At 56.9% G+C, this 12,381-nt stretch overlaps 1 protein-coding gene across 4 annotated transcripts; it reads left to right on the plus strand.

Moving 5' to 3' along the window:
• Positions 1-513: 513 nt before the first annotated feature.
• On the plus strand, positions 514-11,646 carry APLP1 (amyloid beta precursor like protein 1). 4 transcript variants are annotated; one of them, XM_019016152.4, is made up of 17 exons: positions 516-786; positions 1,670-1,813; positions 2,902-3,034; positions 3,243-3,355; positions 3,618-3,751; positions 3,864-4,042; positions 4,489-4,619; positions 5,643-5,717; positions 6,508-6,666; positions 6,745-6,873; positions 8,368-8,467; positions 9,572-9,679; positions 9,936-9,962; positions 10,438-10,508; positions 10,744-10,806; positions 10,928-11,071; positions 11,197-11,646. In XM_019016152.4, exons 1-17 carry the CDS (start codon positions 640-642, stop codon positions 11,293-11,295), a joined length of 1,956 nt encoding a protein of 651 aa, XP_018871697.1. In that variant the 5' UTR covers positions 516-639; the 3' UTR covers positions 11,296-11,646. The 4 variants fall into 4 exon arrangements, with proteins under 4 accessions (XP_018871699.1, XP_018871700.1, XP_018871697.1 ...); XM_019016153.4 differs by having other exon boundaries at positions 9,939-9,962; XM_019016154.4 differs by lacking the exon at positions 6,508-6,666 and having other exon boundaries at positions 514-786.
• Positions 11,647-12,381: the final 735 nt, after the last annotated feature.

Genomic DNA, 12,381 nt, shown 5'->3' on the forward strand with positions numbered 1-12,381 from the left:
CTAGGAGTTAAAGGTCCAGGCCCCTGGGACCCTTGGGAAGCAGAGCAAGAAGAGTGAACTCCTGGGTCTGAAGGAGAATGGGCTGGGGGCTTGGTCTCTGGTCCTGAGAGAGAAGGTGCCCAGACTTCTGGATCTGAAAGAGGAGGGGACTAGGTCTCAACTGCTGCCTTCTTGACTGAGGACATTTTGGAGGCCTGTATTCCTGAGCCCTCAACAGAGGAATGTACTAGGGGATGGGGGTCTCTGATGCTTGCATCCTTGGAAAAGGACAAAACTGTGAGTGTCTGGGTCTAGAGAGGGTGAGAGTCCTGCGGCAGGACTCAAAATCCACAGCGGGCGGAGCCCATAGCCGGACTCCTGGCTGGGCCCTTCATGGGGCGGGACGCCTGGAATCTCGAGGGGCGGGGGCCTGGCGCAGGCTCCCGCCCGGGGTTCCCGAGCTGCTCCACTCTGCGCGAAGCCGCCACGCTATTGTCCTGACCAGGAAGGCGGGGCCGGCGCGGGGCGGGGCTGGCGGCGCCGGCGCAGCCCGGGGGCGGCGGGAGGAGGAGGTGGCGGCGGTGGCGCTGGGAGCTCCTGTCACCGCTGGGGCCGGGCCGGGCGGGAGTGCAGGGGACGTGAGGGCGCAAGGGCCGGGACATGGGGCCCGCCAGCCCCGCTGCTCGCGGTCTAAGTCGCCGCCCGGGCCAGCCGCCGCTGCCGCTGCTGCTGCCACTATTGCTGCTGCTTCTGCCCGCGCAGCCCGCCATCGGGAGCCTGGCCGGTGGGAGCCCCGGCGCGGCCGAGGTGAGGCCGGGCCGGGTCCTGGGGGATGGGGGAAGGGGCGGGACCGGGTCTCTGGACGCCGGCGCGGACATGTCCAGGGCAGAAAGCGCGGTCTTTCCAGCCAGGTGGTCAGCCCCCAGGCGCCCCCAACCACATTTACGAACCCAGGGTTCCAGGCCCCAGCTCGCCCATCATCCGACGTCCCAGCCCCCTCCCATCTCGAGCATAGGAACTGGTCTATTCAGAGCCCCTGGTCCCAGAAGTCCAGCCCCCTCTCCAGACCCAGGTGACTCGGCCCCAACCCCCTCCCGCCTGCACATAGGACCCACCAAGCAGCGAGGCACTTAGATCCAATCATCCAGACCCCTTGTATTCTCTGGACCCATATGGAGGCCCTTGCAGCCTCCCAGGACCCAGGAGTCCAGTCCTTCAGTCACCACCCACCCCAACCAGATGTAGCTCTCCAGTCCTCAAGGACCTGGTGTCCAGGACTGTAGGCCCCTGAAGCCAGGCCTTGTCAGCTTTGCATCCTGCAACGGGAGCCTGAGCAAGGGATGGAGGGAGGAGGGGCCAGAACTCCTGGGTTCTGGCCTCCTCCTCCGCGATTCCGGTTTAACCCCTTCGGGCTCCAGAGCGGCTGCGCTGGGGTGGGGGCGGAGTCTGTCTCCGCAGCAACAAGGCAGAAAGAATCCCGGGGGACCCGGGTCGCCATAGCAACGGGAGACCTGGGGCGCCCCCGCCCTACGGGAGCTGTTTCCCAGGGAACGGTGCCTCCATGGAGGCGGTGTGCGGTGCTTGGGGGAGGGGGCTGGTGCTGGGGGTCTCGGTCCTAGGGAGCAAAGAACCGGGGGACCTTCATGCCAACGCCCCCCGAGCCCTCACTGTCCTCACCACTTCCATCCAGGCCCCAGGGTCGGCCCAGGTGGCTGGACTATGCGGGCGCCTAACCCTTCACCGGGACCTGCGCACCGGCCGCTGGGAACCAGACCCACAGCGCTCTCGACGCTGTCTCCGGGACCCGCAGCGCGTGCTGGAGTACTGCAGACAGGTGGGCGGGGCCGAGCGGGAGAGGCGGAGCCGCCCATAGAAAGCTAGACTTGAAAAAGGCGTGGTCCAGGGTGCTGCGCGATCTAAGGCGTGGAGGCTGGGGGGCGTGGAGGCTGGGGGGCGAAGCCAATAAAGAGGCGCAACTATGCTAGGGGCAGGGGACGTGTTTTGAGATACTAAGTCAGGAAAAGGGGAGAACCGCGAGATAGCCAGAGAGGAAGTGGAATTTAGGAATCTGGTGGTCTTTGTAAAGAGTAGAGGTGTAGGGGGGAGTGGCGAAAGGATAGGCGGGGCTAAGACAGAAAGAGACCTTAAGGACCAGCAAGATGGGGAAAGGGGTGGAGCCCAATGAGAGCGCGGAGAGCTGGGGGGGCGTGGCCATGAAAAGACAAATCTGTAACGGGAAGGGAGAGTTTTGGAGAGGCGGAATAGAGGAAAAGGCGGGGCCTAAAGGAGGGTGAGACCTTTGGGGAGACGAATCTGACTGCGGGGAGGGGTGACCAGAGAGGTGGGCTTAGAGGGAACAGCACAGGAAAAGAGATAGGGCTTAAAGATGACGGGACTTTTAAGGGAAAACTGCTAGTGGGCGAGGCCAATGAGCACAAGGAGCTTGGATATCTAAGGCTGGTGCTAGGGAGAAGCAGGGCCTAGGGAAGCGATGTCCTCATGAATACTAGAGACTTGAAAACGGACCTGGCCAGGCGCGGTGGCTCAGGCCTGTAATCGCAGCACTTGGGGAGGCCGAGGCAGGTGGATCGCCTGAGGTCAGAAGTTCGAGACCAGCCTGGCCAACGCGGCGAAACTCCGTCTCTACTAAAAATACAAAAATTAGCCTGGCATGGTGGTGCGTGCCTGTAATCCCAGCTACTCGGGAGGCTGAGACAGGAGAATCGCTTGAACCTGGGAGGAGGAGGTTGCAGTGAGCCGAGATTGTACCATTCCACTCCAGCCTGGGCGACAAGAGCAAATCTCCGTCTCAAAGAAAGAAAGAAAGAGGGAGAAAGAAAGAGAAAAGGGACCTGACTACTGGAGAGGGGTGGCTGGCAGGGGCGGGGCAGTGGGCTGATTGCCCCCATCTGATCCCCCCAGATGTACCCGGAGCTGCAGATTGCACGTGTGGAGCAGGCTACGCAGGCCATCCCCATGGAGCGCTGGTGCGGGGGTTCCCGGAGCGGCAGCTGCGCCCACCCCCACCACCAGGTTGTGCCCTTCCGCTGCCTGCGTGAGTCCCAGGCGGGGAGAGGGGAACTGAGGTGGGAGTTTCCGAGGGGCAAGGTTCTGAGCCCCTCTCTCAGGCCTACATTAAGGGGCTGGGTGCTTGTGTCCTAAGTGGGGCAGAGAAGCCTCTGAGGATAAAATATCTGGATTCTGAGGAGGGTGGTGGTGGTGGCTGTAGGAGGATCTCACCCTGTTGTCCCGTGCTTCCCCAGCTGGTGAATTTGTGAGTGAGGCCCTGCTGGTGCCTGAAGGCTGCCGGTTCTTGCACCAGGAGCGCATGGACCAGTGTGAGAGTTCAACCCGGAGGCATCAGGAGGCGCAGGAGGTCAGGACCTTGGCCCACCCGTCCCCAGCCCCCACAACCCAGGAACTGGGACCTCTAACACCCTCCGCCACCAGAACCGAGGAGTCTGGGCCACCAGCATCCTCTTCGCACTTGGGATCTAAGAATTTCATCCCCCAACCCCTTCCTCTAGAACCAGGAATCCAGGCTCCCAGCCTCATCAATCCCCAACCCTGGCAGCCCAGTTCCCCATCTGCCCCCTCCCATCCCACAATCCTGGCATCTGGGCCCACTCTTCCCACAGGCCTGCAGCTCCCAGGGCCTCATCCTGCACGGCTCGGGCATGCTCTTACCCTGTGGCTCGGATCGGTTCCGTGGTGTGGAGTATGTGTGCTGTCCCCCTCCAGGGACCCCCGACCCATCTGGGACAGCAGTTGGGTGAGTGGGAGGGAAACCTCCGTGCCCATCTCAAGGTTCCTGAGGCAGGGGATGGAAGCCTGGGAGCCCAGGCCTGGGTTCTTACTGCCTGGGTCCTCTCCTGCTCCCTCAGTGACCCCTCCACTCGGTCCTGGCCCCCGGGGAGCAGAGTAGAGGGGGCTGAGGATGAGGAAGAGGAGGAATCCTTCCCACAGCCAGTAGATGATTACTTCGTGGAGCCTCCGCAGGCTGAAGAGGAAGAGGAAAGGGTCCCGCCCCCAAGCTCCCATACCCTTGCAGTGGTCAGCAAAGGTGAGGCAGTCTCTGAATCCCTGGGGCCTCTCCACCATAGAGGGAGAAAGATCTGGGGGAGTCTTGCTGGGGGGTGTCTTTGGGAGGGGCCTATAGGGGAAAGGCCCAACTGAGGAGAAAAGACGAGAGTATCTTTGGATAAAATAGAGGTAGAAGGGCTAACCTGCCAAGGGAGGGGGTGGTTTGGGGGTACTTGGGAGTAGAGGGGCCATTGGGTAGGTCTTGAGGATCATTTCAGGAAAGCTTGGAAGATGGTGTAATGGATTCCTAAGCTTTGCAAGAACAGGCCCAGTCCAGAACTACATCTCCCATAATGCTAGGCAGCAGCGGTGGCTAAACTGGGTGCATGATGGTCTCCGGTGCACTCTAGGAAATGTGGTTCTCTAGGTAGAAAAGGCGACCTGGAGGTGGGCTGCAGACTGACCTCCTGATCCCTGGTCTTGCAGTCACTCCCACCCCGAGGCCCACAGACGGTGTGGATATTTACTTTGGCATGCCTGGGGAAATCAGTGAGCACGAGGGGTTCCTGAGGGCCAAGATGGACCTGGAGGAGCGTAGGATGCGCCAGATTAATGAGGTGATAATACTGGGGGCCCCAGGACCCCCTACAGTACAAAGCTCCCTAAATACCAGGAAATTCCTCCAGGACACATTGATACTACCTCCAAAGGCTCCCTAAGCCCCTTTGACCTTGAGCTCTCAACACCACCCCCCTAAGATGGCCAGAGGTCCATGGCCCATCTAGAATCCCACTGAGACGCTACCAGGTTCTCTGGAAACTCTGGTCTATGGTACTCTTTCACTTTATTGGTTTTTTTTTCCTTTTGTTGTTGTTGTTGTGACGGAGTTTCGCTCTTAACACCCAGGCTGGAGTGCAATGGTGCGATCTCGGCCCACTGCAACCTCTGCCTCCCGGGCTCCAGCGATTCCCCTTCCTCAGTCTGCTGAGTAGCTGGGATTACAGGCACCTACCACCACGCCCGGCTAATTTTTGTATTTTTAGTAGAGACAGGGTTTCACCATGTTGGCCAGGATGGTCTTGAACTTCCGGCGGGAGGAGATCCACCCGCCTCGGCCTCCCAAAGTGCTGGGATTACAGGCATGAGCCGCCACGCCTGGCCTCTCTTTCACTTTAAACTCCTTCCAGATCTTCCCTCTTGGGAACCCAGGAGCCAGGGAGACTTAAGGGATCTGGGGCCTTTAAATCTTTTTTTTTTTTTTTTTTTGAGACAGAGTTTCGCTCTGTTGCCCAGGCTAGAGTGCAGTGACGTGATCTCCCACTCACTGCAAGCTCCACCTCCTGGGTTCAGGCCATTCTCCTGCTTCAGCCTCTCGAGTAGCTGGGACTACTGGTACCCACCACAGTGCCCAGATAATTTTTTGTGTTTTCAGTAGAGACTGGGTTTCACCATGTTAGCCAGGATGGCCTCAATCTCCTGACCTCGTGATCCACCCACCTCGGCCTCCCAAAGTGCTGGGATTACAGGCGTGAGCCACTGCGCCCAGCCATGGGGCCTCTAAAATCTTAAAGAGGGGTTGGGGGACTTGCCAGGTGGATCAGGGTGGATTCTGGGGTCCTGAAGCTCCCCTCCCTATGCAGGTGATGCGTGAATGGGCCATGGCAGACAACCAGTCCAAGAACCTGCCTAAAGCCGACAGACAGGCCCTGAATGAGGTAGGACAGCCCCAGTGGGTCCTACTCATGCCTGTCCACCACCTGGAGCACGCTCAGTTTCACCTGGCTCTGGCTGTGCCCTGCCAATCCAGTTCCACCCCTTCCCACCTATCTCAGCCTTTCCTGGCCCCATGCCTACATGAAGCTCTGCCCCTCTTAGCCGTCATCTGACCTGACACTGCTCTCCTCCCCAGATTGGCCATATTCGGCCCCATCTACAGACTTGACTTGCCTCTCAGGGCTGGCTCTGGAGTCCTGTCCCAAGCCAGGGCCCCTGCAGATGCAGCCAGGGCCTTCTTGGTCTCTCTTTGATGCATTTATGTCTCTATCAGGCCCCGCCCCCTGATTCTGGCTCTGCTGGGCCAATCTCACTTTTATTAACCTGACCTACCCCATGGAGACCCCACTCATGTTAGCCCCCATTCCAGCTCTTGGTCCCACCCCTATCGTGTCATTTATACACAGCCTGTCTCCAGTTTGACCCTGCCCAGGCCAGGAGCCCTGCAAGGCTTTGTCCCTTTCACCTTAACTTTGGTCAGTTCTGCTCCCAGATTGTTCCCACTCAATCTTACAGTTTACATCCTCTCATTGGCTCCCAGTGGGCCTAGTCCCACCTCCACTCTGCCTGGCCCTGTAGCCCACCCCTTCCAGTCTATAACCTTTGGTTCTGCCCAGGCCTGGACCCCTGGAACGCCCCCCAACCCCATGTAGCCCTGCCTTTCCAGGCTCTCTTTGACCAGGCTTTGACCCATCTTCTCCTCTCCTGACCCTGTGCCCACCCGCTCCCCAGCACTTCCAGTCCATTCTGCAGACTCTGGAGGAGCAGGTGTCTGGTGAGCGACAGCGCCTGGTGGAAACCCACGCCACCCGCGTCATCGCCCTTATCAACGACCAGCGCCGGGCCGCCTTGGAGGGCTTCCTGGCAGCCCTGCAGGCGGATCCGCCTCAGGTGCGGGGACCGTGGGGGCAGAGAGCAGAGGGTGAGAAGGGTCAGGGCGGGCTTGGGCATCCTGTGTCCCTTCCACAGGCGGAGCGTGTCCTGTTGGCCCTGCGGCGCTACCTGCGTGCGGAGCAGAAGGAACAGAGGCACACGCTGCGCCACTACCAGCATGTGGCCGCCGTGGATCCCGAGAAGGCACAGCAGATGCGCTTCCAGGTGCTCACATCCTTCCAGCTCCCAAATGCGCCGCTATTCCTCAGACGCCAGCGCCTCAGGCTCTTCTCTTGTCCCTTAGACCCTCTTTCTGTCTCTTGGACCCCTTCCTATCCCCTGAACACCGCTTCTCTGCCCCTTCCCAGTCTCTCAGCTCAGCTTCCTGACCCTGAAACATGGACCCTCACATGCTGTGTCTTTGACCCCTGCTTCTTGTCCCTTGGATTCCTACTCCCCCCGCTGTCGATCCTATGTTCTGTCCCTTGGATTTTCACTGCCTTTCCCAGAATCGTCTTTTTTTTTTTTTTTTTTTTTTGAGACAGGTTCTTGCTCTGTTGCCCAGGCAGGAGTGCAGTGTGCGATCTTGGCTCATTGCAACTTCCACCTCCTGGGTTCAAGCAATTCTCCTGCCTCAGCCTCCCGAGTAGCTGGGATTACAGGAGCCTGCCACCACACTGGGCTAAATTTTTTTTTTTTTTTTTGACAGAGTCTCGCTCTGTTTCCCAGGCTGGAGTGCAGTGACATGATCTGGGCTCACTGCAACCTCCGCCTACCGGGTTCAAGCTATTCTCCTGCCTCGGCCTCCTGAGTAGCTGGGACTACAGGCGGGTGTCACCACATCTGGCTGATTTTTGTATTTTTAGTAGAGACAGAGTTTCACCATACTGGTCAGGCTGGTCTCGAACTCGACCTCAGGTGATCCACCCTTGGCCTCCTAAAGTACTAGGATTACAGGTGTGAGCCACCACGCCTGGCCCCAGCTAATTTTTGTATTTTTGGTAGACACAGGTTTCAGCATGTTGGCCAGGCTGGTCTCGAACTCCTGACCTCAGGTGATCTGCCTGCCTTGGCCTCCCAAAGTGCTGGGATTACAGGCGTGAGCCACCGTGCCCAGCCAGAAACCCCAATAACTTTTGCACCAATCTAATATTTTTAGCAGAGACAGGGTTTTGCCATGTTGCCCAGGCTGGTCTCAAACTCCTGACCTCAGGTGATCTGCCTACCTCGGCCTCCCAAAGTGCTGGGATTACAGGCATGAGCCACTGCGCCCGGTCAAGAATCTCCTTCTTGTTCCTTGAACTCTATTCCTGTCCCTCAACCTCCTTTCTCCATAACTTCACTTGTTTTCCCTGGAACCCCTGTTGTGTGCGCTCAAATTTGAATTCCCCTTTCCTGGATGTTTTCTTCCTGTCTATGAAACTCCGTTCTGTGCTGTTGAACTCCAAATCTTGCCTTGAACCATGTCATTTCTATATGACCCTCCAATCCTCAATCTCTGTCTCTGGAATCCCCTCAAACTCCACTTTCTGTTCCTTGGACTTTATTCTTCAATTTCCTTCTCCTATGGCCCAGTTCCTAACCCTTGTACCACACGTCCTGTCCATTGCATGTGCCACTTTTCCTCGGTCGCTATTGAATTCCTCCTTCATACTGCTTCAGTTTCCTCGTCTCCAGCCTGCATTGCCCAGTTCATCCTTCATGTCCACTCACCCACAGGTGCAGACCCACCTTCAAGTGATTGAGGAGAGGGTGAATCAGAGCCTGGGCCTGCTTGACCAGAACCCCCACCTGGCTCAGGAGCTGCGGCCCCAAATCCGTGAGTGTCTATTACCCTGGCTCCCATTACAGATCTCTGAGGGCAGATCTTGACTCCTAAATGTTGGGCCCCCCAATTTCATTTATTCCTCTGTAACAAACAGCCCAGACCTTAGCAGTGAAAATCAACAACGATTTTTCTTTGTTCATGATTCTGCCATCCGGTCTGGGCTCAGCAGAGTGGTTCTTTCAGTGGTCTTGCCAGTGGTCAAGCATGCAGCTGTATTTAGCTAGCAGATCATCTAGGGGCTGGGAGTCTAGCACAAATGGACCTTTCTCTCTCTCCAAGGAAGCGCAGGGCCTCTCTTCTCCGTGGAGCTTCTCCATGTGGTCTCATCAACAGGGTAGCTGGATTCCCTACATGGTGGTTTATGCTCTCTAAGACATCAAAGTGGAAGTTGCTAGGTCTTAAGGCTTGGACCCACATTCTATTTGTTAAAGCAAGTTACAAATTCAGTCCAGATTCAAGGGAAGGAACCTATATGCATACCGGAAAGTGTGACCTATTGCAGCCCCCAGATCTATTGTGGCTTTCTCCTGGATATCTTACACATAACCCTGATTCTCCTAGTATTTAAGAAAGCTATCATCTTGAGGCGTGGTGGCTCACGCCTATAATCCCAGCACTTTAGGAGGCCGAGGCGGGCGGATCACTTGAGGTCAGGAGTTCGAGACCAGCCTGGCCAACATGGTGAAACCCCGTCTTTACTAAAATACAAAAATCAGCCGGGCATGATGTCGCTTGCCTGTAATTCCAGCTACTTAGGAGGCTGAGGCAAGAGAATTGCTTGAACTCGGGAGGTGGAGGTTGCAGTGAGCTGAGATCGCATCATTGCACTCCAGCCTGGGCAACAAGAGTGAGACTCTGTCTCAAAAAAAAAAAAAAAAAAAAAAAAAAAACATAATCTTGAAACTTCAGCCTCCATCCTTCCTGCCAGCAGTGCCTCCATCCAGCTTCCCACTTTCTCAGATCACACTTCTGGCTACCCCACACTTGGGGCTGACTCTGCTGTCTGCATGATCTCCCACTTGCTCTACTGTTAGGGTGCCCTCCACTCACCCCCATGCTCACTACCTCAGCCACCTTTCTGCATGTCCCCCTCAGAGGAACTCCTCCACTCTGAACACCTGGGTCCCAGTGAATTGGAAGCCCCTGCCCCTGGGGGCAGCAGCGAGGACAAGGGTGGGCTGCAGCCTCCAGATTCCAAGGATGGTGAGTGAGCCCACATACAGATGACTCCAGACATTAGGGAACAGGCCCCAGCCTAATTTGTAATCCCCTGGAGTCTGAGGGTGTCTTCACCACCACAGTGACTGGGAGAGGATGGGGAGGAATGTCTAAGGTTGCGGGAGCCTCTGTAGGATCCCCAATCCTCCTTCTTAGTCCCTGGAAGGATGTTTCTCCACCTTTCTTTGCTGATACCCTCCTCTCTTCACTGTTCCACTCCCTTGCTTCCTCTGGCTGCCAGCAGACACCCCCATGACCCTTCCAAAAGGTGAGTGTCTCACAGTTAACCCCAGCCTCCAAATCCCACTGAATCCCTGAACCCAGAAGGAAACAGGGTCTATCCATTGGGAACCTCAGACCCCCTGGGGTAGAGTTCGATGTACTTTCCAGCCCCCTCCTCTGGACCCTAAAGAATGAGATAGGGCCAGGCACTGGTGACTCACACCCGTAATCCTAGCACTTTCAGAGGCTGAGGCAGGAGGATCCCTTGAGGCCACGAGTTCTAGACCAGCCTGGGCAACATAATGAGACCCTGTACCTACAAATAATTTAAAAATTTCCTGGGTGTGGTGGGGCATGTCTGTAGTCCCAGCTGCTCAGGAGGCTGACATAGAAGGATCACTGGAGCCCAGGAAGTTGAGGCTGCAGTGAGCTGAGATCATGCCACTGCACTCCAGCCTGGGTGACAGAGTGAGACTCTGTCTAAAGAAAAAAAAAAAGAATGAGATCAGACTTGGGGGTAGGGTCCACAGAACAAGATGCTGCATCCCCTGAGAAAGAGAAGATGAACCCGCTGGAACAGTATGAGCGAAAGGTAAGTTAGTCAGAACTGTGGGCTCCCTAAGGGGAACAAGATCGGGGCCTATATGGCTGGGTATGAGGGAGGAGATGCTGGGGCCTTGGGTTCCTTGTCCTGAGGGAAGAGGGAGCTGAGGACGTGGAATTGAGATCCTAGAAAATGAGAGGGCTGGGGGACGCTCTCTTGGGCCCTTGGGTAGGAAGAAGCCAGTGCCAGGCTTCTGGGTTCCTGACACTTCCTGCTCCCCCAGGTGAATGCGTCTGTTCCAAGGGGTTTCCCTTTCCACTCATCGGAGATTCAGAGGGATGAGCTGGTAAGAGGAGGAACAGCCAGGTACCTAGGGGAAGAGACCAGAGGTCAGCGGCAAGGCTGTGATTCCCAAAGCCACACAGTACCCTCAAAGAAGCCCTCTGCCCCATCTCCTCTCCCTGCAGGCACCAGCTGGGACAGGGGTGTCCCGGGAGGCTGTGTCGGGTCTGCTGATCATGGGAGCGGGCGGAGGCTCCCTCATCGTCCTCTCCATGCTGCTCCTGCGCAGGAAGAAGCCCTACGGGGCTATCAGCCATGGCGTGGTGGAGGTGAGAACCATGGCGTGGTGGAGGTGTGGGAAGAGTTCCTGAGCCCGGGTGTGGGCGGCCTGAGAGGCTTGCGGGCAGTCCCGCCCCCGCACCACACTGTCCTGTCCCTCCCCTGCCCTTTGCAGGTGGACCCCATGCTGACCCTGGAGGAGCAGCAGCTCCGCGAACTGCAGCGGCACGGCTATGAGAACCCCACTTACCGCTTCCTGGAGGAACGACCCTGACCCGGCCCCCTTCACCCCTTCAGCCGAGCCCAGACCTCCCCTCTTCCTGGAGCCCCAGAACCCCAACTCCCAGCCTAGGGCAGCAGGGAGTCTTGAAGTGATCATTTCACACCCCTTTGTGAGACAGCTGGAAATTCTTATTTCCCCTTTCCAATTCCAAAATTCCATCCCTAAGAATTCCCAGATAGTCCCAGCAGCCTCCCCACGTGGCACCTCCTCACCTTAATTTATTTTTTAAGTTTATTTATGGCTCTTTAAGGTGACCGCCACCTTGGTCCTAGTGTCTATTCCCTGGAATTCACCCTCTCATGTTTCCCTACTAACATCCCAATAAAGTCCTCTTCCCTACCAGGCCAGTCTGAGTCTCTGTGGGAGAATTAGTCTGTAACCACAGCTGGACGCGGTGTCATCGCCGCCCAGGCCGCCTTGGCTTCTTTAAACGGGATGACGGAGCTTTAAATCTGGGCGGGTCCTGCGGGAAGGCCTGGCGCGCCGGGGGCGGGGCTCAGAGACCAGGGATAGGCGCCTGTCCTGGAGCTCTCCGCGGTGCTGAACTGGCCGCGCCTTCTAACTGTCAGTTGGGTACCAGTGTGGACCCCAAGGAGGCTGGGCTCCAGCGAGTTTCCCCTGCCATCTGCTCAGCCTCACACACAATCACATGCAGCGCCCACCCCAATCTTCCAGAGTCCTGTAAGAGATTATGAATCGTGAACCACCGTTCCCATTCCCCAAAGTCTTCATTCCTTCTCGGGGAGTCTATAGAAACCCTCCTGGAGTGTGGAAATTCCAGTCACGTGTCCCAGAAAGGGATATATGATATCTGCACGTGCCTACTGAACTTCGTTTTATTTTCTCCCCCTACTGCCCGTATAAATGCAGAAGAATTTCTTTTTCTTTCTTTTCTTTCCCCACCTCCCTTTTTTTAAGACAGGGTCTAACACTGTCACTTAGGCTGGAGTGCAGTGGTGCAATCATAGCTTACTGCAGCTTCCAACTCTTGGGCTTAAGTGACCCTCCTGCCTCAGCCTCCCGAGTAGCTGGAACTATAGGCACGCACCGCCACCCCTGGATAATTTTTTTAAAAAA

The sequence above is a fragment of the Gorilla gorilla genome, chromosome 20 (assembly GCF_029281585.2).
Source record: "Gorilla gorilla gorilla isolate KB3781 chromosome 20, NHGRI_mGorGor1-v2.1_pri, whole genome shotgun sequence".
Lineage (NCBI taxonomy): Eukaryota > Metazoa > Chordata > Mammalia > Primates > Hominidae > Gorilla > Gorilla gorilla.

Excerpts from the sequence above, each read along its gene's own strand:
- APLP1 (XM_019016152.4), top strand. The coding sequence starts at position 640 with ATGGGGCCCGCCAGCCCCGCTGCTCGCGGTCTAAGTCGCCGCCCGGGC. Across the intron at positions 3,035-3,242 it reads TGTGCCCTTCCGCTGCCTGC|CTGGTGAATTTGTGAGTGAG; the intron begins GTGAGTCCCAGG and ends GTGCTTCCCCAG. Across the intron at positions 3,356-3,617 it reads GGCATCAGGAGGCGCAGGAG|GCCTGCAGCTCCCAGGGCCT; the intron begins GTCAGGACCTTG and ends CTCTTCCCACAG.